The sequence below is a fragment of the Corylus avellana genome, chromosome ca7 (assembly GCF_901000735.1).
Source record: "Corylus avellana chromosome ca7, CavTom2PMs-1.0".
Classification (NCBI taxonomy): domain Eukaryota; kingdom Viridiplantae; phylum Streptophyta; class Magnoliopsida; order Fagales; family Betulaceae; genus Corylus; species Corylus avellana.
Window position 1 is genome coordinate 122,661 of NC_081547.1, and position 23,286 is coordinate 145,946.

Genomic DNA, 23,286 nt, shown 5'->3' on the forward strand with positions numbered 1-23,286 from the left:
ATGAATCTTAGCGTCTCTTAACAGAAATTAGGTTTGCTACCATTAAAGAGGTTATAGGCTTAATTCTTTCCACATACAATTTACATATCAAGAAAGAATAAGAAACGAGAGAAAAGTGTCAATTGTATAGAAACTTTGATGTTTCTTCCGTTACTTGGCATAAAAATGTAATTGCCACCAACTACAAATAGTACCACTAGAACCAAGAAGAATAAGTAAATTTTCACTGTTTCGATATCAAAACTTATGCTCAAGGAATAGATAACAGGGAAAATTATATGGTTTCTTCACCAAAGTATTATAGTAATATAATGGCAAATTGGCTCAGAAGCCGGGTAAAATATTAAAAACTCATGTAGCCGAAAACCATCAAGATTGACAAATCAGAAGAATTGGACATTCCATGAAACTAGCAAGACATTCTAAAAGTTACTGCTTACAACAAGATCAATGGAAGTTTAGGAAAGATTCGCAAGACAAGCTGTCTAATATGCCGCAGATTGTAATTGATTAGCATTTCTCCAATATCATGTGGAGTGGCATGGGCTGCCAACAATAAACGGCACATCCTAACATCTGCCATTCACTACACAATGGAACGCTCAAGGTACACTAATAAGAGTCGCATTATCTGACCCAAAATGCTACAAAATATATTTTAAGACAACAGATACCTCCAATTATGGGAAACAATGGTACATATCAATAAATAATGGAAGGAAAGATCAAAGACACCACAGATGTTATCTCTGTACAGATGTGAGCAAGACTACCTTCCCTAGATGCAGATAATACATTGCCAGAATACACTATTAGTTCAACCAAACGCAAGTTTGCCTTCAGTATCTCTCAGAAGTAATTGGCAAATCATTTTCTAAACAACTTTTCCACATAAATCTACTTCATTAAAAAAAATACTTCACCATAAAACAAATAAAATTTTCCTCCGTGTGATCCTAAGACCTTTAAGGTCCTATTCCCTAGAGTCTATGTTCAGCTTGTCCAGTTGCGTCCTACCTAAAGTGTGAGTGGTATTTTTATTATACATCACCGAAATATTGAACAACAATGACCCTTGTGAACTTAGCAAAGGGACCAACTTGGGAAGAGGGAGGGGGGGTTAGGACTCATCTCCCTTTTATCATACAAAATATAATATACTCAGACTCAAACACCTCTTAAAAATCAGTTCAAGGGATTTAGTCCTCCACCAAAGAGACATTGGCCATGGATTTCCAGAGTACTGCCTCATTAATTTAGCAGGAAAGAGGCATGAAGCAAGGAACAAAACATAGAAGATATACAAATTTGATTTATATAGTGTACAGAAAATGAGAAGATAAATTTATATAATTTTAAGAAAAGTATACATTATGAAAATAAATCAATTAAACAAAAAGGCTATACAAATTGAAAGAATCCAATGGTTTTGAAAACCTGTTCCACTTCCGTAATGGATCAATGCACTCTTTCAAAATAAAGCACCTGCACCTATACTTCGTACTCAAGGTAACAAACTGACTACCACGTTCAATTACAAGATTGAATTTCCTCAGAGAACAATAATGTGGACTGCCAAATGAGTCATAGAAGAAACGAAAACTTGCATCCGAAATTCTTAACCAAAATAACAATTGGATGAATCAAGCTCGGTTCTCCACCATTTGAGCACGGCGCATCCCCAGTTTGTAGTCGTATAATCTTGCAGCAAACATGGAACATGGCTGAAACACCAAGGAGACACTTCCTCATTGTAACAGTGAACATTTGACAGCGAAAAGTGCCCCCCTTCCCCCCCCCCCCCAAAAAAAAAAAGTCTTTCATAATCTGTATGTCCTGAAACTTCTTCAAAGCTACTAATAATATTCTGAATAATCACTACCGCCCAACAAGCACAAAACAATAACGGAGGAATTTATTAAACACGACTTCTTCACTCTGCACCATGTGAGGTGAGGTCAAAATCTAAGTGGGTATTGCTTTCTTTGGAATAGAAATCATTCTTCTCTATGAAAGCTTTCAGCATCTCATAGGTGAAGTTTGGGTCATTTGGGTCGCTTGCGTGAGTTGGTGACTCCAAAGTCTGGGGTTGCGTGAAACAAAAGTAACAACCTTTACCACGACGACCAACACAACCAAACCTCTTACCTGAAGTCCCGGCATTTGCAGAAGCAGAAGAAGAGGAGATCTTTTTATTCCTTCTTCTGAGGAGTTGCTTCTCGGCTTTTGTGAGGGCATGTAAGATCAGCTGCTTTGCCTTTGCGAAATCCCTTGTACATCCACCACCACTTACATATCTATCCTCTCTCTGCTGCGTTCCGTCGTCTTCTCTGACATGGATCCCACCACCACTGGCACCAACATTGAAGATCTCCTTATCAGATACAGACATCAATTTTTAGTTGTCCAGATTTACGTTCTTGCAGCAAAACTCCCACGCTGATAATATAAGAAATAATATATTATTTGTAAAATATTTGATCAAGAAGATGGGATTAGACAAGAATTAGAAGAAAACCCAGTTGAAAATGATTGGAAATAGGGGTTGGGTTTGAAGTTTCTCCGGGTCCGGGGAACAGTTTAAGAGATCACAGGAAAACTCTCTAACCCTCTCGCAGCGGCAACTGTAACGTAATTAAATTATTCATTCAAAAAATTTTACTCATATGCAAATCTCTATTTTATAATTAATAGATCACAGTTTATTTTTTGATGAATTAATAGAAGAAGTTATTTAAAAAAAAAAAAAAAAATTAATAGATCACAGAAATCAGATACGTGTTTGACATACGTGTTAGTTTTGGAGTCGGGCCTTTGGTCAGTTGATGTATTGGGTATTTTAATTTATTCTTTCCCCTTCCCGTCCTACTAAAGTAGTGGGCCAAGGGCACCTTTTGGATTGAGATTCTATCATGTACGGTCTTTTATGGCTGTGAGCCTGTACTTGAGTCGACTCTCGCCCAATTTACTCTCGAGTTAAATAATATGTTCAATTTCAATATATTTATTTATTCAAACGAGTTGCTCAATTAATATTTTTTTAAAAAAAAATTCATACTAATAATTAGCTAATTAATTATTGTTAAGATTTTATCATTTAAGTCAATTAGATAAATTAACTCAAATCTTAAACAATTCAATACCGAGTCTATATATATATTTTATACTATGTATTTAAATTTATTACACACATAAATACACCCATTTACACATAAACACAAAGTTATCTATCTTAACATTCACAATTACAATAATTCGAGTTATATATATATATATATATATATATATATATATATTAGGAAGTGAAGTCCTTTTATCTTTTTAAATATCTTTTTATCTTTTTAAATATTTAAGATGATGATATTACAAAGTTAAATAATACTATAAAACTAATAAAAATAAAGTTATGCTCAAATAAATTTATACGAGTCATGCTCAAGCTATTTATGAAAAGCTTTGTTCATTTACATCCTTATACATGAAATACATAAACTTAAATAGAGTTGTTTATTTTAAATGAATAACCTAGATTGCAACAGTTGATAAGAGAAAGGGGAAAAAGATAATTTGCACAAGAGCAAGCCACACACATAATTCAAACATTTCTTTTGACCACATGCTAGTTCAACTACCCTCAAAGCCAAAGGTAATCTTTAGGTGTGGTTGAACCATTCATTTAGCCATAAAAGTGACTGCACAGCCTGCACTGCCCCCTCTAGCTTTACTCTCTTCCCCCTCTCTTATATATTGTCGTAGTAATCTGAATCGTTCATTTACAATAGATGGTTTAAATTAAAGTTATTGCATGGCTTGCAACACCATGAACCCGATCCGGATATGCACGAGGCATCTTTTTGAGATTGAGGTTCCGTTTCTTTCGACGTAAAATGGTTTCTGTCAGAAAATATTTTCCTTAAAAATGATTTCCTGAAAAATATTTTACGGTGTATAGCACGTATGGAAAATCACAATTTTATATATATATATATATATATATATATATAAAATCACATTAAACTCTAAATTTATGGTCAAGTCCCGATCAAGTCCCAGGCGGGTCTTGGGCAGGTCCCATGCGGGTCCTAGGCAAGTCTCGTGCGAGTCCTAGTCAAGTCCAAATCAAGTCCCAGCGAGTCTCGAGCGAGTCTCGGGTGAGTTCCAGTCAAGTCCCTGACGAGTCCCAATCGGACTCAATCAAGTCCCGACGGGGTCCCAGGCAGGTCTAGTCGGATCCTAGGCAAGTCCAATCAAGTCCTTGGCAGGTCCCGTGTAAGTCCTGGGCGAGTTCTGATCAAGTCCCGGGCATGTCCCAGGCGGGTCTCGATCAAGTTCCGACGGGGTCCTGGGCGAGTCTTGGCAAGGTACATTGATTTGAGAATGAGATGTTCAAAGTCATTTTCCGAAAATTAAAGAAGAATTTTCGGTTAAAGGAAAAATATTTTCCGTTAACTATTATTTTACGTCGCACTAAATACGGTAAAATGCGGAAATCAAACCATTTTATGCCGAAAGAAACTAAGCCTGAATATCATGTATTATTGCTTCTTTATTTTTTTAAAAAATGAATAATAATAATAACATCATGAACGATTAGGCAGACAGCCGATCTTCTAGCGTTAGCCATTAGGCATGTGGACCGGTTTAAGAGAATGGAACTTTCATACTCAGTTTTGCCATTCTTTTCTTGGAGCATCGTTTGAAGACTACAGGATGCATGCCATAAGAGTGACTGAGAGATAAAGAAGTCATGACATTAACATCCATCTAATCACCAATCTTGGAATTGACTAGGAAGAAGTGTTAAAGTGTTGATTAAGTAATTAAATTTAACTCTTCCTATCAACTTAAGCTTTTAGGATAACTGATAATTTAATATGGTATCAGAACCAAAAGTTTTGGAATAGAACCTTGACTCCGTCAAATTACCCCCATTTAAATTAAATATTTCACGCGTTGAGTATCACCTATTAAAAGGGAGTTTGAGCCCACACGTGAGGAAAAGTGTTGAAGTGTTGATTAAGTAATTAAATTTACATTTTCTTATCAGCTTAAATTTTTTGGATAAGTGGTGATTTAACAAGAAGTTCATTGTTGCCTTAACCAAACATACCAATATCATGGAGTTCTTCAACTATATAATTCTTTAAGGAAACTGTAAGAAAGTATTTAAAGCAAATTATATTTTCTATACTACAGAGAATGATAACTTTTTTCCTTGCTTTCCTTCTCAATCAAAATAGTGGTTGGTGGAATTGTAATTTGATGATCATCAACTTAGAGTTGGTTAGTAGTAAAAGAATCATGAGAATAAAGCGAAAGTCTTGCAGTAGCTTCGTGAAAAGCCACCATCTGGGAGAGCAATGAGAAGCCTTGCAACCTGCGAACACCTTTGGTCAGGTCAGTCATTTTGTGCAAGTTTTTCTCAGAACTCGGTCTTAGCCCTGGTCCAAACAAACTATATCTTGGAACTTCAACAAGTAGAACCCAGAAACGTAAAGAGCGCACCTGATTTCAATTTCCTAACCTACTTGTTTTCTACCCCATGATATGCATGAGTCATGACCTCAAGTTTTAATGATTAATACTTTTGTAAGCTTATATATATATATATATACTTCACATTCTCTATGAAACATTTCCTTTCAAATCAATATCAATGATATCATAGCCTTTCATGTAACAGGGTGGCAACCATGAAATCTGTAGCAGGCATTTTTTTAAAGCTCATTCATTATATGCGGAAAGCAAATCAGAGAACGCTTCCTAATGAACTTCTGTAACACCTTATTCATGATGTCTTCCAATGAATACAGGTTTGTTGGCTCATTATAATTGAACAGTCGCTGTAAAGTGGGGAATGCACTAGCTTTCTGAAGTCAGTCACCGCCTCTCTGGCCCCGGCTCCAGCTACTACTTTTCCAACTAATACAAACCTATATACCTATATCCCTCTTCCCTCTGCATATTTATAAGGGGAAGGCCATTAGAAATCATCCTAGCTAATTATGCTAGACACAATCATTGCCAATGACCCAAAAGAGATGTATTGCACAAAGATATAGTTAGTGACTTGAATTGAAGACCAGGTTCATTATAAGGGCCAGAGTTTTCCAACAAAATGAGGAGCGCATATCGGAGAATGTGGTGGGTGGTGCCTTGCACGAGCAGGAAAAGTTTGCAAACTGACTGCCTGAAGGATATAAAGGAAATACTCAAGACCAAGCTTGCAACGATCATGGAAGAGCCAGAGATGTGTGAGCAGAACTTAAACACCACCAATTAAGGCATCATCACATGGCTAAGAAGGGAAACAAGATCCGAGTCAAGTATAAGATGGGACGCCTTTTCATGCCCCAGTTCAGCCTCAAAGATTCTTGTGCCCTATTCATGACAGGGTTTGCCTCTAAGGGAGCTTTGGTGGGCTTCTTCAATATTGACCTTCTTAAGCTTATGCATTAGCCTGTCTAAAAAGCGACACCCACAGATGTGTTTATTAGGACTACAATAAAGGGAATGCATGATGGGCCAATAGCGGCCGGGTATACATGATTTAGTCTCCTGTAATCTGTTAAACATACCGTATTAGCCTGTATTCCTGCAAGCATCATATTTCACTGGGCCTTGCACGTGTAATGTTTGTTATATTGGCTCCTATTTCACATTCCCTAATGATTGCTGCTAATTATAGAGTGGACAACCTGGACATCTACCACCAAAGCATGTATTGGCATGTAATTGATACAATTGAACTATGCTCTCTCAGTTTTCATGCATTAGCTTCTGCCCTCTAACGGAGGAATATAAGTTAATGTGTCAGAAATGATAGAAGTAATGCTCTAGGAGAGGTGAGAAGAATGAGTGACAAAACTAGGTATCAGAAGACCCTATACACAAGAATTGAGGAAAGTGAGACAAATTTAAGGAAGATAATTCTACGTGACACTAGAAAGCAAGTGAAGACCTGGAAAATGAGAGACAGATAGAAATAAGTAAAATGGACGGGTTGTATCTTACTTTGCCGGTGACATGGGGAGGGGGAGCTTTTATTATTTTTTTTCCCCTCAGATTATTATAGACTACAGTAAAAAAGTAAGAGTTATCAGCAATGAAATAAAGCCCAGGATCCTAGCCAAACTGACCTGCAATTTCTTAAATGCAGTGCGCTGAATGCACAGTTTAGAGGCCCTATATATTTACGCTTTGATTATTGAAACTTGGAGAAGAGTTGAGGCTTGTTGAACTGTTAGTTTTGTTCTCAAACGAATAACTGGCTACCCAAGTTGGAAGTTTGAGAGAAGAATTGAGGAAACCAGCGGGAAATACTTAAAGAATCCAATTTCTAAGAAGTTCCACTGGCATGTTTTAGAGATGCTAGTCAGGATCAATTGGCTTATGCACAGGTTCAACTTCAATGCAAATATTACTCACCGAATAGATGGAGGTTTGGCAAACTATTAAGCTTGTTTTCTTATTTAGGTTGTGAACGTTTATCCCGGCGGTAAAATAAGACAAGCAATTACTTGCATGTTTCTAAGAGAGAGAGAGAGAGAGAGAGAGAGAGATGATATAGCAACCAGGACCACATGATACGGCACACTCTTTCTTTTCGGTAAATAGAAACCTGTTTGGTGCTGTAGTTCCCTAAACATATTCGAAGTCTCGACTTAGTTACCGCTGTCTTAATTTGGAATCAAGCCTGGAGTAGTGGAGAATACAGTGTTCATATTATTTTGTTCAAAAGTAGTGCTGTAGAAAAGATAGACAATAGATGAGAAAATTATTAATGTTTCGGTTATAACAGAAGGTTGTCACCGAATGTAGGTCAAATTCTTATTAAAAGAAATGACAGTCTTCCTACGTACGTACAGAGAGATGAGATACAACTGGAAGCCCCCACTGAGTGGGAAAGATGATCGCAGGACATACACCGTCGTTCACTCGGTTGACAATATCAGCGTAGATCCTAGCAATCCTGATAGGCAATACCATCACAGAAAACGCCTTCAAGATGATCTTCCTTGACCGTGATAAGCGAAGACCCTTTAGCCGTCCATTTCTTTTCTGCACCCAACAACTTCTAGGCCTCGCCACCTTTTCATCAGCATTGTTTAGCTTCTTGTAACGACAATATCTCAAGCGTCTACTAAGTAAGTCTTGGAAACCCATCTGCGGAAGTGAGGACCAATTGGAGGTAAGAGAAGAAAATTGAGTTAGTTCCAAGGACTTTCTGCGTGGCTATGCATACCATACGCAAATCTATGTGTATATATAAAGAGGAAGAGCTAGTTGAGAACAGGAGATAATGGATGTGCATACTATATAGGAGAATTTGGTTTTAATGCTCCTTCAGGCACAAACTAGCTAGTAACAGAAGAGATGGAGATCGCCTACATTTGGATGCATTATAACACATGGCCGACATTATATTTTAACCCAATATACTCAGCATAGAGGAAGACAGAGATGGAGATGCCCCCAATTTCTACTTTTTAACACATGGCCAACATCACTGAGCATAACCACTTCAGTGATTGCTTCTCTCTCTCTCTCTCTCTCTCTCGCTCACTTATTTCCTTAAATGTAACAGTGTAGTTAGTAAATCATAAAAGGAATATAGGAGGCATGTGCAATGATTGAAGTCCATACTAGAATACAAATCAAGGCCAATCATTTGCTAAAAAAACAAATGTATGAGGTTGTGACCTTTACACAAAAGCAGATCTATTTGTTTCACAATTCACAAAAAAAAAAAAAAGATCTATTTGTTTCTTTATTTATATGACAGAGATTAGTCCCGTAATCAAGTCAGGCGTATGGACTGTTGGTCTAATTTGTCCCACACAGCGGCTCATATTTGTTTAATTCAGGCTAGGGGTCTATCTCTGTGTGTTGACTAGTCGAACACTTGCTGAGGTTCATATATGGTGAACATCATTAGATGGGCCATGCTCTTTTTCAACATCCATGGTTCACAAGACCGGCCGTGTCTATTACGAAGGACTCCAACAACAATGTTAGTTGTAAAGGACAGTCCAAGAACCATGTTGGTTGGGTTCTCAATAGCAAGACGTTGCAGAACGTTGGGGCTTTTCACAGAAAAATTAATTACTTTTGGTACGTTAAAATGATAATTACCTAATAATGGGAATAAGTATTAGAATTAATACAATAAGCCAGAATTGAATGATCATTCCTATTTATTCCTTTGTTGACAACACAGCATCTTCAGCAAGAGTTTTTATTTTATTACTCAAAATACAATTTTTTTTATTTTAGCTACTAGGTTTTTACTACACACTCCAACAAGAACATTTATTTTAACTATCTACTCTAATTAAATATTATTTTTCAATATTATTTTATTAGTTTTTTATCATTTCCTTATCTTTCCTATAAAAAGAGAATGAGAGAGAAAAGATTAAAAAAATAGAAAGAAAGAGAAAATATAATAAAATATTACTTACAAGTTGGTACAGTAACTTGTAAATATGAAAATTCACAGTAGCAATAGTAAGAAAACCTTCTATTTTACAGTATCTGTTGGAGCAAGAAAAGTTAACAAAATAACTAAATTTAACTAAAAAGCTAGTTTAGAAACACTGCTGGAGATGCTCTAATGACCAAATTTTTTACCTAGAGTAGAATAAGATTGAGTAAAGTCCATATACCCCTCTCAAACTACCACCTAATTGACAGTGTCCCTCCAAACTTTCAATTGTAACAATATTCCTTCCAAACTACCAAGACATTGTCAATGTCCCCCCAAGACTTGCAATAAGAAAAAAAATGTCCCTATATATTTCTCAATAAGACAAAAATACCCCTATAAATTCAAAAAAATGAAAAAATGAAAATTTTTTTAAACAATTTTTTTTTTTTTTAAACGGAAATTTTTATTTAAAAAAAAAAGTATTTTTTTTTTTAAATTTTGTTTTAAAAACCGAGAGGAAAATTTTTATTTTCTTTAAACGGAAATTTTTATTTATATATATATAAATGAATTTTTTTAATTTTTTCTTATAAAAATGATTTAAAAAAAAAAAAAAAAAAAAATTGGCCACCGCTTGGATATATTTTTTGTTAGTTTTAGGTTTTTTTTTTAGAAGTTTTAATATTTTTGTTTTTATTTTACTTAGGGTAATTTCGTCATTGGGGTGAATATTGACATTTTTTTGTAGAATGAGAAAGGACATTGTCACAATTAAAATTTTGGGAAAGACATTGTCAATTAGGTGGTAGTTTGAAGAATGTATGTGAACTTTCCCCAATAAGATTTCAACCAAATTTTCATTTTGCCCTTGGGCCACCCGTATGCTAAAGTGGGGTGGCTGGCCACCCCTTGAATGTTTTTATTACTTTTATTTATTTATTTTGATTTTGATTTTTTTAAAAAAAATAAATAATAAACTAATCCAAATGGGCCATGAGCTCATTGCCACATAGGAATCATATGGGCCAATTGTGGGAAATATGTTGCATTCTAGCATTTCCCTTTCTTTAATATTTTAACAATCATTTATTGTCATTTCACTAATTTAAGAACCCAAACATTAATGAACAAAAATTTCCTTCAACCTAATCTAATAAGTGTCAAGTGTCATATCTTACATATTTTCTTTTCGGACACAAATTTCCTCCAAACTGGTTTAGAGAAAATTTCCTTCAACCTACTTAATAAGTGACAAGTATCATTTAACATTTTTTTGTTTCTATAAAATTAATATTTGGGTTCCTAAATTAGTGGAATGACAATAACTAATTGTTAAAATATTAAAGAAAACATGTGAGAGATGACATTTGGCACTTATTAAACTATGTTGAAGGAATTTTTTCCAAACTAATTTAGAGGAAATTTTTGTCTTTTCCAAAAATGCGCTTACTTATAAAAATACTTATCTCAAAAAACCATTACTTGTTTTTAGCACAAAAAAAAAAAAAAAAATCATATTTGGCATGTCCCCATGGGTGGAGGAGGGCGGCAATGGAGTGCCGCTAGAGATAGCGGTGAACGATAGTCGGTAACAACTGAGGGCTATCGAAGATGAATGCGAACGGTGGCCAATAACGACGGAGGGGCACCGAAGACGGTGTCATACAATGGTCAGTGATGCAAAGAGTCTTTCAATTGGGTACCATAGTCGCTATATATGGATAAAGGGGCATCAAATACATATCGTGAGGTAGAACAATTGTTAAAGAACCTAATTCTGACATCTAAGGAATCTATCCATCTTCTATAAAGGTGCCAAATGAAACCATTAAATCTCTTTAAAAATAAGATCTTTTATCTCATCTCTAGCGGTGGACGATGGTCGGTGATGGCAGAGGGCTGCTGAAGATGACTACGGATGGTAGTTGGTGAAGGCGAAGGATCGTTGAATATGGTTACCGATGGTAGTCTAGGTCGAACGATGGTCGACAATGGATTGTAGTGGATGGTGGTTGGTGATTGGTGATGTCAGGTGGTGGCTGGGTGGGTAAGGTCAGGCGATGGAGAGACGACAAATACGAATGGTTTGTTTTGTGCCCACAAAAAAGTAGTATTTTGAGAAAATTATTTTTAGGGTTATTATATTCCTTGAGAATAGCTATTCCTTACCCCTCATTCTAGTAGAAAATCTATTCTATGGAAATAGTTATTTCCAGCAATGGCGGCACAACCAAACTATGGAATAGTTATTTCATTTTTGGGTCTATTGCTAGGTTCCAAACCTGACCTAAGCTTAAAATTGCAATAAGCACCAATAGAGATGTCTTTTGTTAGAGATAAAGATTAGCCCTTCAAAACCTCTTATACATGTCAACTAAGGATAATACTAGACATCACAACACATTTTTCTAAATTCATTTTCCCAAATGATCTAGTCCATTCAATAAATAAATAGATTTATGTTGTGTTTTTTTTTTTCTTAAATGAATGTGGGGTTCAGATCGTTTAAGAAAGACATTTAGAAAAGGAAATTTGAAAAAAAAGTTTTGAGATGTCTAACAGCCCTCGTCAACTAATCCTCAAAGACAGGGCTCTCAGATCCTCGATAAAGATGAACTTCGTAAATCTCAATTAACTTGTTCTTTTATTAATCATTCAACTAAGTATAAATGGTGTATCACGAGTTCATCAATAAAATATATAGAAAAAACATTTTTCTCGCTCAAGTTTTTTTTAATGGTTTCAGAACTATTTTTTGAAGCATTTTATCGAACACTTTGCCAACCTACCCAAAAAAATAATATAGCCAAAAAAAGAAAACATACCTGTCTCCCTGGCATTTCTTCGAACATCTATCCAGCGTTATATTTCACTGATTTCTTGCCATTCTCTTCAAAGATGAGTTCCTCTTCTGCTACAATCGAAAACACCATAACACGCTCACCACCCCCGTATTCCCTCATCTGCCTCCCACTCCGCTGTTCTCAGCATCAAATTGAACGAAATTAGTCCTCACCTTCGTGGTCATGGCGTGCTCGGTTTATTGCGATGGGTCCATTCCCAGTCCTCCCAAAATCATTTCTCGAGGCTCCGATTCTATAGAAAATCCTGACTACATCCATTGGCATTTGGCAACGTCAGGGTCAGCTTATTCTTGGCTGGTTATTAAGCTCAGTCTCTAAAAAAATCATTGATCTCTCCACTTCTCATGGAGTCTGGAAAAATTCTTGATGTATCCTATGTTGCCTACTCCCATGCTCGTGTTGTTCAACTACGAAAAGTGTTTCTGTTCATCAAGAAGGCACAGATTCTCAGAAGTATCTTCAAAGCGTTAGCACAATTGCCTATCAACTTGTTCTGGTTGATAAACCCTTTGCTGAAGAAGAACTTTTGCTCTAAATTCTTGGAGGTCTTCCCTTTTGAGTATGGGCAATTCAAAACATCCATCGTCTGACTCGGTCGTTACTATCAAGTGCAGACTGTGCAGTTGTCACTCAAAATTCAAACGTGAGCTTAACGAAAATCGTACCTTTTAGGTGGCATGTGTGGGCACGTACGTGCAGCGTCCTCTGGATGCGTTACTTCCACGAACTCTTGACATCATGACGAAGGTCAACCCCAATACCATGCATGTTGATGACTTGTGTATGGAAGGAAAATATGATTCATTTGAGTTTCTACATAGATGATCTGTCAGCATCTAACACGGAAGATACACCCTTAATTAAGCCATACAGTTTACTAAATGTAACTTAAGATACTAATATATTCATTATTCAATCAAGCTGACTCAGCTTACATTCAATCTGATCTGTACCTGATGACGATCCATTTCCGATTACTTCATGCGATGTAAACGTGAATGAAGCGACTCCACGGTAAGACCCACAAATGGGGGAAAAAAAAAACAACTTTATTTGATGGTTGTAATGTAAAATTATTGCTCATCAAAAAAAGTTTTAACTAGGATGGTTATAGAAACACTGGATAGTGGAATCTATATGCTCCTTTTGTGGTTATAGAAACTGAGTAATGGATATATATATATATATATAATCCTTCTGATGTTTACACCATATTAATTTGTTGCTCAATGTGAGAGAGCTTGAGCTTGTATGGAATCATCTAGTGCAGATAGGTGGCTGGAGTTTGAAGAGCCCATATAAAATACACTTGTCTAAATAAATTTTAGATTACCTAACCTCTATTTGGACAAGTAGTTTCCAAATTAGTGGAGTTACCATATTACCTTATCATGGTCGTAAATTGATACATATGCATATGTGGAGAACGAACACCTATCTATAAGAGGCCGTCAAGAAACTTGAGCAAACATTTGAAAGTAGGTGCAGCTAGCTCTTGTTCTTTACAGACATGTAGTCTGCCTCTTTATTTTTTATTTTTTCTTTTAGCAGACATGTAGTCTGCTAGAAAATTTGAAAAGAGGGCGACGATTGGATGGTATCTAAGGTGGGTCTTACCTTACGCATTTTAATGTATCCTTGCTTTTCCCATCACCCATGCAAATATATAGGATACAATATATACGAGGTATAAGGCAACCACTAAACTGGAAATGCTCGCGAGTTAGAAATGCATAGAACCAAGTACTGTGAGGACAAATCCGAAAGAAAGAAAGAGCCCAGCACCCAAATCTAGAAGAAGAAAAAAAGTAGCCTGGTCAAAAGAATAGTGCGTATCCAAATTCAACAAGCAGGCAAAGTTAAAAATAGTCACGAATCCCCAGTGACTTTCTAAAACTTGCCTATTATATATTCAGACTTGGATGTTTGAAATGCTTGACTTTTCGGGCTTCCCCTCCCTTGACCGTTCAAACTTGGAACAAACAAGTGAATGAATTTCCATTCCAATTTCCCTCTTCACAGCGAAAGTCCCCCCCTCCCAAGAGGTTAAAATCCTCGCTGTCTGTGCAAAGTGCAAATCCAGTAAACCATAAAACTGAACCTAAACCCAAAATAGAGAGAACCGTTTGATTATATTTCGGAATTCTCACTGAAATTACATGTACTATGTATACATGTAGCTGGTTCACTTGTTTTTCTTTTCTTTTTTTTTGGGTGGTATTATGCATGTATACATGGTCAATTACGCATGTTTATGTCTGATAAGGCATACACTAATTAACAACAGGGAATCATCATCATATATATAGAACAACTTGTTAATACTATAAAAATTCTGGGGCGAATCTGACAAGACATTCTAACATGTAAAGCACTTGGTATTAATCCCAAATCTTCACCATAGCTAGGAAAAACAAATTTAAGACAACGAAGAAGGGAAAAAATAAATATGAAACAAAAGTCTACCAGAGGCATGTGGAGTTATTTTTTTTGTTCTGGTTGTTAAGGAGTCGCAGGAATCTTCTTCTTCGGTAGTAGAAACCGTATCTGAGCCTGGAACAGACCAACTTCCTGATTCTACAAGCGGATCGTAGCCTCAGGCATATGACCCTCTTCACCCGGACCAAGGACCTCTTGATTCTCTCCGAGAGACTCCTTTTTCTGCAGAACTGATAGCTTCTAAGGAACAGTTGTCTCTTCTCCATCATCATGTAGTTCTGCTCCGCTGTGTAGTACCCAAATGATTCGTTCCTGAATATTGGGTTTAGACCCACAACATGAGTCTGATTCATGATGCCCTTGAAAATGGCCGCCAAAGGCAGAGAGAGAGAGAGCAACAGTAATAAATAGAAAAGGAACGGTTTCGTGAAAAAAGAAGAAATATAAGCAGATCGAGGGGCTGGATTTGGGGGTCTGAAAGTCTGAACTGTAGAAATTCTTCCCACCTGTCTTTTCCGTTGCCTTGCTTAATTAATTGTGTTTGCTTTACTTTGTATTGCAAGCGAGAAGTGTGCGCCGCCGCAGTAGGAAGCCAAACTCATGAGTCATGAGTCAGGACCTTTCTTTTTCTTTTGGTAAGGTCCGTACCCTCTTCAAACTACCACCTAATTGACAATGTCTTCTCTAAACTTTCAATTGTGACAATGTCCCCTCCAAACTACCAAAATATTGTCAATGTCCTCCCAATGCTAGCAATAAGACAAAAATACCCCTATAAATTTTTCAATAAAACAAAAATATCCCTATAAATTTTAAAAAAAAAAAATGATTTTTTTTAAAAAACTAAAAATTTTAATTTAAAAATAATATTTTTTTAAACAAAAAATTTATTTTAATTTTAAAAACGGAAATTTTTTTTTTTAAAAAAAAACTATTTTTATTTTTTTAGTTTTAAAAAACAAAAAATTTCATTTTATTAAGTGAAAATTTTATTTTTTAAAACGTAAATTTTTATTGAAATAAAATTATAAAACAAGAATAAAATAAAATAACGAAAATTTTCAATTTTTATATAAAAAAGAAAAATCGAAATTTTTTTAATTTTTTTCTTATAAAATTGATTTTAAAAAAGAAAAAATTGGCCAAGTTTGGATTTTTTTTATTTTTTTGGTTAGTTTTAGGTTTTTTCTAGAAGTTTTAGTATTTTTGTTTATATTTTACTAAGGGTAATTTTGTTATTGGGGAAAACATTGACAATTTTTGGTAGTTTGGGGGGGACATTGTCACAATTGAAAATTTGGGGGAGACATTGGCAATTGAGTAGTAGTTTGAGGGGGTTATGTGGACTTTTCCCTTTTCTTTTTCTTTTCTTTTTTTTTCTCTTCATCTTATTGGTCTACCTTTTTTTTCTTTTTCTTTTTTTTGTCTTTCTTTTTTATTTATTGGTATATTTTTTTGCATATCATATTCGAATTAGTAACTTCTACCTCATAAAGTGTCTACCTTAAGAACTTTATTGGTCTACTTTCTTATAACATATGGTTAGTGGGATTTTGGTATAATCTGGTCACGTGCCTTTTGTGATTCCCTTATCTTCTTGTCTCTTTTTATATCTTCTTCATCTGTGGCCCATGGTTAGATTAGACAATATGATGTCATCTAGTAGGCTCCACGGTCACTTACATATGGGCCGTTTCTAGGCCCACAAGATGCATGGTCCTCTCGGCTGAGAAGAAACCATGCGTGCTATATTTTGCAATTGGTGTAGGTGGGGGCCGTGGGGGAATGAGATCAGACTATGCATAGATGTTCAACCTTACGAGTTTAACTATTTCTACGCGGTTCATGCCGCTTTTTTCTTTACGGCATTGAAATCACCTTACTTTTTTATTTTATTTATATTTTTGTGAAGCTTTAACATATATATTGTTGTCAAAACCAGAAATTTCAAATAAAGACCTCAAAAACGAGATTTTCCATGAGTCAATAACGCATTTATAAGGCTTTCCATGATTTTCTACACCAAGAGTCACAGAGGAACTACCTTATTATTTCGGAGCCAGGATTTCTTCTCTAGCTAATCAACTGTTTTCAGAAAAAAATAATAAAAAATTTTGAGCTAACTCAACACATAGGTACTTTACCCCTCCCAAGTTGCTGGGAGGAATTTTTGGTGCAGGCCATTTGAGAAACTTCTTCATACCATCATCTTAACAAATTCGAGAATAAGAGTATTTTGGATTGTACCTTGTTATGATCGATCGTATGGATTTAACCTCGGATGATTGCAAAAGACCCCACTTATATTGCTTTCAGATTTTCCGTGTACTTGAATATTCCATGTTTTCTAATATTAAAGAATGAAATTTCCCTCCCCCCCCCTTCCTAAAAAATATGGTTTTATTTGATAAAACTTTTTTCTTTTTCCCTCTTATTTTCTCTTTTTAAAACAAAAACTTTAACAAACCCAAAATACAAAACACTCCAAACTATTTTTATCTTTACCTCAATGACTATTATCGAAACATTTTTTTCGAATAAAAAAAAAAAAAAAACATTAACAAAAAATAACTAATTTTATATGTTTTGAAAATGCAAACAATAGCAGAGAAACTTAAACAGTGTAACATTACTAGGGATTATCCACCATAAATAGTGTTAAGATGCATAAAAAGTGGTTTTCTTGTTCAAATAATGCTACTCACATCAAGTCTCACCACTCCCTGACCGGCTTTTAATTTATAATTCAATGTAAAATGAATTAAAATTAAATTTTGATCCAATAATAATTTTAAAACTCAATGTAAAAGTGAAAATAAGCTGATGTTAGCCAAGCCATTCGCAAAAAGACTGCACAATACACGTGGTAGATTTCAAGTAGGAAGGCCAGAGAGAGAGAGAGCTTTACAACATGGCGAAATATAATTGGCAATACGATCGGTTGTAAACCCAAACCCAAACCAGCAAACCCCTAAAGAAAATAATGACGAACGAAGCCTCAACTTAGAACGCCAGTGCTAAGCCGTATGGAATCCGATGGGAACAGTAATCTTGAATGTTTAATTTCATGTTTAACTTCTGTATCTACAATGCACAATGGACAAACAGGCCACTCAAGACGATTTAGTGGGAAGCCTAATGTTTGTGACAGGGAGAGAGGCGAACTGCAAGCTTCAAAACTCTTGAGGTACATTGACACCAATATCAGCACACAATTAAGCCATTCAGGCTTTCTCAAATCATAAACAGCATTTGACATTTCTCTCAACCCCTTCTTTCCTTTAAGAAGACATTTCTTACCTGCCTCTCGCACTTTCTTCATGCTGTCACCTAGTCCCAGTTTCAGTTGCGGCAGGAACCTTTGAAGGGTAACCGGACATATCCAAATCAATAAGTGACATATCATACGGTACAGAAAAAGAATTTGTGGCATCCACAAGCAGGGAAGATCTCATCGCATCAGGTTGTGAAGAATCAGTTACAGAGTCAGGATTTTTAGGAGTGCTTGTACTAGAAGATGAGAGACTGGAGAGCTGTATATCATCCAACTTGTTTCCAAAAATATGTTTGTTTCTTCTTACAGACTCCATCTCGGGACCAGTTGGCACAAAGGTGCGTGACCGATACTTCCTGGTTCCCTCATCACCCTCATTGTGGTTGTAAAGAACGTAATCATGGTAAGTTGGAGCAAACTACAAAATGGTAATACGATCATCAGAATGGATAGAGTAAAGCCTTTAAAAAATAAAAATAAAAAGAGAAGAAGAAAAAGAAAGAGGCATGCTTGTCCAAGAGAGGCAGGCAATGAGCAATGTAGATTTTATTAGCATTATTGACGCACGCTTTTGGACAAACCTTATGGCAAAGCATGTGGAACACATTTAAAAGAAGAGAGAGAGAGAATGAAATGTATAGACCTAACCACCTTCACATTAATTCCCCCCACCATAAGAGGTAGAATACCAAGCCCTTCACTATTGGCAGAAATAATAGAATACAGCTTACCTGGTGGACTGTGTCATGGTAAAAGTCATTTAACTTTAAGGCATGTGCAAGGCTTCCTGTCAGACCACGGGAGACACCAATATTGGCACCAGCATACTCTTTGTATGGAAATGCATAGAGGTGGCCTACAGCAGCAATAAGCATCTCAACACATATAATGAAATTTTGAAATTGGGCAGCTTCCTCTGCATCCTTGATGAATCCAGACTTTGCAGCAAGGAAAACCAAAACACCCTAAAATGCAAACAAGAAATTCAGAAAGATGGTGGAAAAGCCCACAGTTCTAATTAATTTTCCCAAATATATAGTGTCATGCAATTCCATTTTGTAAAACCTGTCTTTGAGCGTGTGTGTGTGAGAGAGAGAGAGAGAAAGAGAGAGAGAGTAATAGTTGCTTTATGAGATACGTCGTAAGTGGTGATGTCTGAAATCCTAAATAAAGTACTTACAAAAGCTTAAATTAGTATTTTCCACAATTTCACCTTAAATAAGAAAAGGGGGGAAAATCTGAGAAGTCATTACAGCATAACACCATACGCTGGACAATTCGAGCATTCCTTTTCACAAGAAACACAAAATAGTCCCAAATGTCCATGCTGCAATTAATTAACAAAAGAAATGCAAAGGGAAACTGTCCTAAAAATGCTACTAAAATCATTTAAGTGTTTACAGAATTCTCCTTTCCCAAGTTGCTTTAGGACACATGCATAAAATAACAAAGGAAGTATCTAGCTGTACCTGCCAATAAGTCAGGAAAACAACCGATTTAATTAAAATAAACTTTGGAACTGGATTGAATGGCTGAAGCAGATCTTTGCATGCCAAATAAAACAATGCCAAAGCATAAAGAGCCACCGTGTATGAGATTGTATAGATGATAGTGAGATATAGGTATGATTGGTTTGGACTGAAATTTCCATCTTCATACTTTCCTTTTGCATAAAGTATGAGAGTAACAGCAACTAAAACGGGCTTCAAAATCACAAACTGCAAACACCCCTGCTTGCACCTACGTATAAAACGCCTGCATTAACAATTTCAGAAATGAGAGCTAATCAAACATGTCTAAGGATGTAATCTTTAGATAAACAACTGTCTTCACAAGACCGTAAAAGAATTGCTTATAAATTCACAGCAACTGTTGAGTTATACTCTGGCTTTTCATATAGTGTAGAGAAGCTAAAATCATGTATGTAATTAAGTATCGCGCAATGGGATGATTGAAAGTGGAGAGTTGTGTAAAGAAACTCACCCATCCAGTGGTACGGGAGGGAAGCAACATGTCATCAGATACCATGATGGCTTCAGAACCCTGCCACTTAAACTTAGCACAACAGCTCCTGGGCCACCAACCCACCCCAGGCACAATGACAGGAAATTATAGATGACCCATGCTTCATAGCTGAAACAATAAAACATTATATTATTATAGAATTTCACCATATGAAGATTATTTCAGAACATAGATAACTCCTTATAATCCCCTATTTTTTCTCAAAAAAAAAAAAAATAAATAAAAAAAAAATAAACTATTAAAAAATCGGGCACTGATATACAAAAAGTTCCTTTTTCTATTGTAGTAAAGCAACTTTGATTCACTCCTGTAAACAGAGAAAACCAGACAATGGAAAAGAAAAAAGAACAATTACTACTTATAAAAAAGAAGAAGAAGACTCAGGGGAAAACAATTTTTTGCCTGGTTTCTATTCTTGTCGCAAAGCAACACTGGTGTACTTAAAAACAAGCTTTAATTAAATCACTGGATAAAGTACAATCTACAAAGCAGAACTGGCAGAAATTTACATCTAGTGTAGTGAATCCCCCACAAATAACAATATGATGAACTTCACATGAGCTGTTTGCAGGGCGCACTTAAAAGAATTGGAAGAGATATTATATGGGTGGCAAGGGACTTAAGATTTATAAATTAAGGGTTCTCATGTAAAGTTCGATAAGGTAAGGAATCTTCAAAATCCCAAAGGGCAGTAGAGGAGGGAATTTCGGAGGGTTCAAATTCCTAATAAATAGCACCAAACGTGGTGTCATTTTATCAACCCTCACATGGTTGTATTTCCATCAATGGCAGTGGCACCACTGCTGTAGCACAACAACTGCTGCAACTGTCACCATCACCATAACCCCTACAATCACCAGCACCTCTGCCACTATACTGACCACATTCCTTCATAAAAGATTTTGTTGAACTTCTTGTCACAAGAAACTTTGCTTTAGTAATTACTAAAGAAAATGTTGTTGATCTATACAACCAGAAGACCCAGTAAAATGTCTTCACAAGCATTTCAAGAACGCATGTAGACAACCAGAAGACCCAGCAGGAATTTGAGTTCAACAGAAAATTGGAACACAAGTAGAGATTTCAATGCTGCAATTTAAATAGTTTAAAGGCCACCAAGGCACTTATACGTATCTAGCTATGCTTGTTGTTTTGTCTACTATCAAAATGTCATATTACATTCTTTAATACCATAATTTTTATCTTTACTTGTCAAAAAATTATCTATGTACATCTTATGTATGTGCGTTATCTGGATGAAATTGTTGACATTTGAAATACAGTCATTAATTTTCTAAAGTCAAACCAAACAAGGGTAGACAAAAGCATAAATATATAATAAACCAGAGATTGGCGTGAACCATATTGTTTTCAGTAAAACTAGCAGAGATGAAAATTATATACATATGCAGACAAACTTACACTTCCCGAATGGAATTAAAATAGATTGAGCCCTTGGGCAAAACTAGGGACAAGAAAGACATTAATGCATAAACCTGTCCAGAAAAACAAAATTAAGATGTTAGTGAATACTGCAAAAACATAAAAATGCAATATAGATTAGCATCTTTAAAGTGTAGTCTTCATCAAGTATCAAGGGAAATGGATGGGAAAATGCGAGAGAAAAAGAAAAGATGAATAAAGACCAAAATGGAAAATATCATAAGTGAGATGCATTACAGAGGAGATAATGAATGAGATGAAGAAGCCAATGATGTGTTCCTTCTAAGTTAGTCAAGATAGCTGTAAATGAGTAGATATGCTCAACCAATAAGAAAAAACTTCCAAGTTTAATAATAATAAAAACCAGATTTCCAGAATTCCAAATTTTCACTCAAATGAAAATGGAGTTAAATGTATTGCCTACAAAGAAAGCAAGCCTTTTAACCAAATGAGTTTGGGATTTTTTTTTTTTCCATTTTGATCTTGACTTTAGAAAGTCGAGTATTTTCTTACCCCTAGGTGTCTTCTGTTAATCATTGAAAGCATTGAAAAGAAAGCATGCAGTCCCACACAATCAGATACTCTCAAGCCACATGATAGCAAAAGAACAGATGAATGACCCTAACACCATGTCAAAGTACCCAGCGTGGGAAGCTCAAATCATGTTAACAACTTGGCACTTCTAACACCACTATCTGATGAGTGTATAAAGTTTCAAGGCAAGCTTTCAGGACAGGGAAGAACAAAATCGCAGCTCTAGCAAATAATGCATCCATTTTTTTTTTTTGATAAATAATGTATATTCAAACAACGGGCAGAGGGGCACAACCTATGTACAGGGAGTTTACAAGAGACCCTTAATTCGAAGCAACATATAAATGCATAATGCTAATAAAAATTCCGAGAATACCACGTCAATGCACTCACCGGAACCATGAAGATGATGCGGACAATAAATCGCTGATAAGTAGGTTCAGTGTAATTCAAAAGGTGCCTGTAGATGTGCATAATAGCCAGAGAAATGGCTCCGACCGTGCAAATAAACGCAACAATGCTAAAATAGATTGCCACCATTTCCACCATGTCTGAACAAATTTTCCAACAAAAGTCAGTTCATTCCCGCAATAACACGAGAAAAAAAAAAAAAAAAGGGTCAAAGGAGCTGTTTTCCGAAATTATATATACAGACACAGAGAGAAAAAGAGAATTTATGATAAAGCCTCGGTCCGTATCTATAGGCTACAAGATACAATGCTTCTTCTTTAGTGTTAGAATAATTGTATTTGAATAACCGAATCAAAGTGAAGGAGTGGCTTTGCCGAAATTGTAAAATCCCTAATCCTTCCGGGCCATAATTCCCCGCCGTCCCCGAAAATGAAAAATAAAAAAGTAAAAGTCTTCGCTAATGGAGCAATAAGTTTGATTCTTGAACTATAAGATAATAAATCAAAGGAATTGACGCAATCTCCGGTTAATGCAACATATTGTAACATGATTGGCGTGGAACCACTTATTTGGGAATAGAACGAACTTTACCTGGTTGGAGATCGGGAATTCAAATAGGAACAAGGTAGAAAGAGGCCAGAAAACGAAGACGGCGGATCTGAACGGCGTGTGAAATTGTACGGTGAGAACAGTCAAGAACGAGGACAGAGAGGCTTCAGTGGCAGCCAATAATGGCGGCTGTTATAGTCTCGGTGTAAACGGAATGGAATACAGTTGGAAAATGCTTAAACAAATAATCCATAACTAGGAAATGATACAAACAAGGAGAACACGATTTCATTCATATTTTGATCTGTAAAATACGA

General features: G+C 35.8%; 3 protein-coding genes across 4 annotated transcripts; all 3 read right to left on the reverse strand.

Annotated features, from left to right (window-relative positions):
• Nucleotides 1–1,384: 1,384 nt before the first annotated feature.
• LOC132188255 (uncharacterized) lies at nt 1,385–2,656 on the reverse strand. Of its 2 annotated transcripts, none has more exons than XM_059602673.1 (2): nt 2,149–2,656; nt 1,385–1,724 (listed from the first exon to the last, which is right to left on the reverse strand). In XM_059602673.1, the coding sequence occupies exons 1-2, from the start codon at nt 2,390–2,392 to the stop codon at nt 1,585–1,587; spliced, it is 384 nt and encodes a 127-aa protein (XP_059458656.1). In that variant the 5' UTR covers nt 2,393–2,656; the 3' UTR covers nt 1,385–1,584. The 2 variants fall into 2 exon arrangements, with proteins under 2 accessions (XP_059458656.1, XP_059458655.1); XM_059602672.1 differs by having other exon boundaries at nt 1,385–1,788.
• A 4,981-nt stretch (nt 2,657–7,637) lies between these two features.
• On the reverse strand, nt 7,638–13,244 carry LOC132188493 (uncharacterized). Its single transcript, XM_059602970.1, has 3 exons — nt 12,256–13,244; nt 7,867–8,166; nt 7,638–7,746 (listed from the first exon to the last, which is right to left on the reverse strand). Exons 1-3 carry the CDS (start codon nt 12,280–12,282, stop codon nt 7,735–7,737), a joined length of 339 nt encoding a protein of 112 aa, XP_059458953.1. The 5' UTR covers nt 12,283–13,244; the 3' UTR covers nt 7,638–7,734.
• A 4,528-nt stretch (nt 13,245–17,772) lies between these two features.
• On the reverse strand, nt 17,773–23,253 carry LOC132187342 (uncharacterized). Its single transcript, XM_059601630.1, has 7 exons — nt 23,012–23,253; nt 22,403–22,560; nt 21,455–21,528; nt 19,991–20,140; nt 19,477–19,762; nt 18,739–18,972; nt 17,773–18,425 (listed from the first exon to the last, which is right to left on the reverse strand). Exons 2-7 carry the CDS (start codon nt 22,556–22,558, stop codon nt 18,060–18,062), a joined length of 1,266 nt encoding a protein of 421 aa, XP_059457613.1. The 5' UTR covers nt 22,559–22,560; nt 23,012–23,253; the 3' UTR covers nt 17,773–18,059.
• Nucleotides 23,254–23,286: the final 33 nt, after the last annotated feature.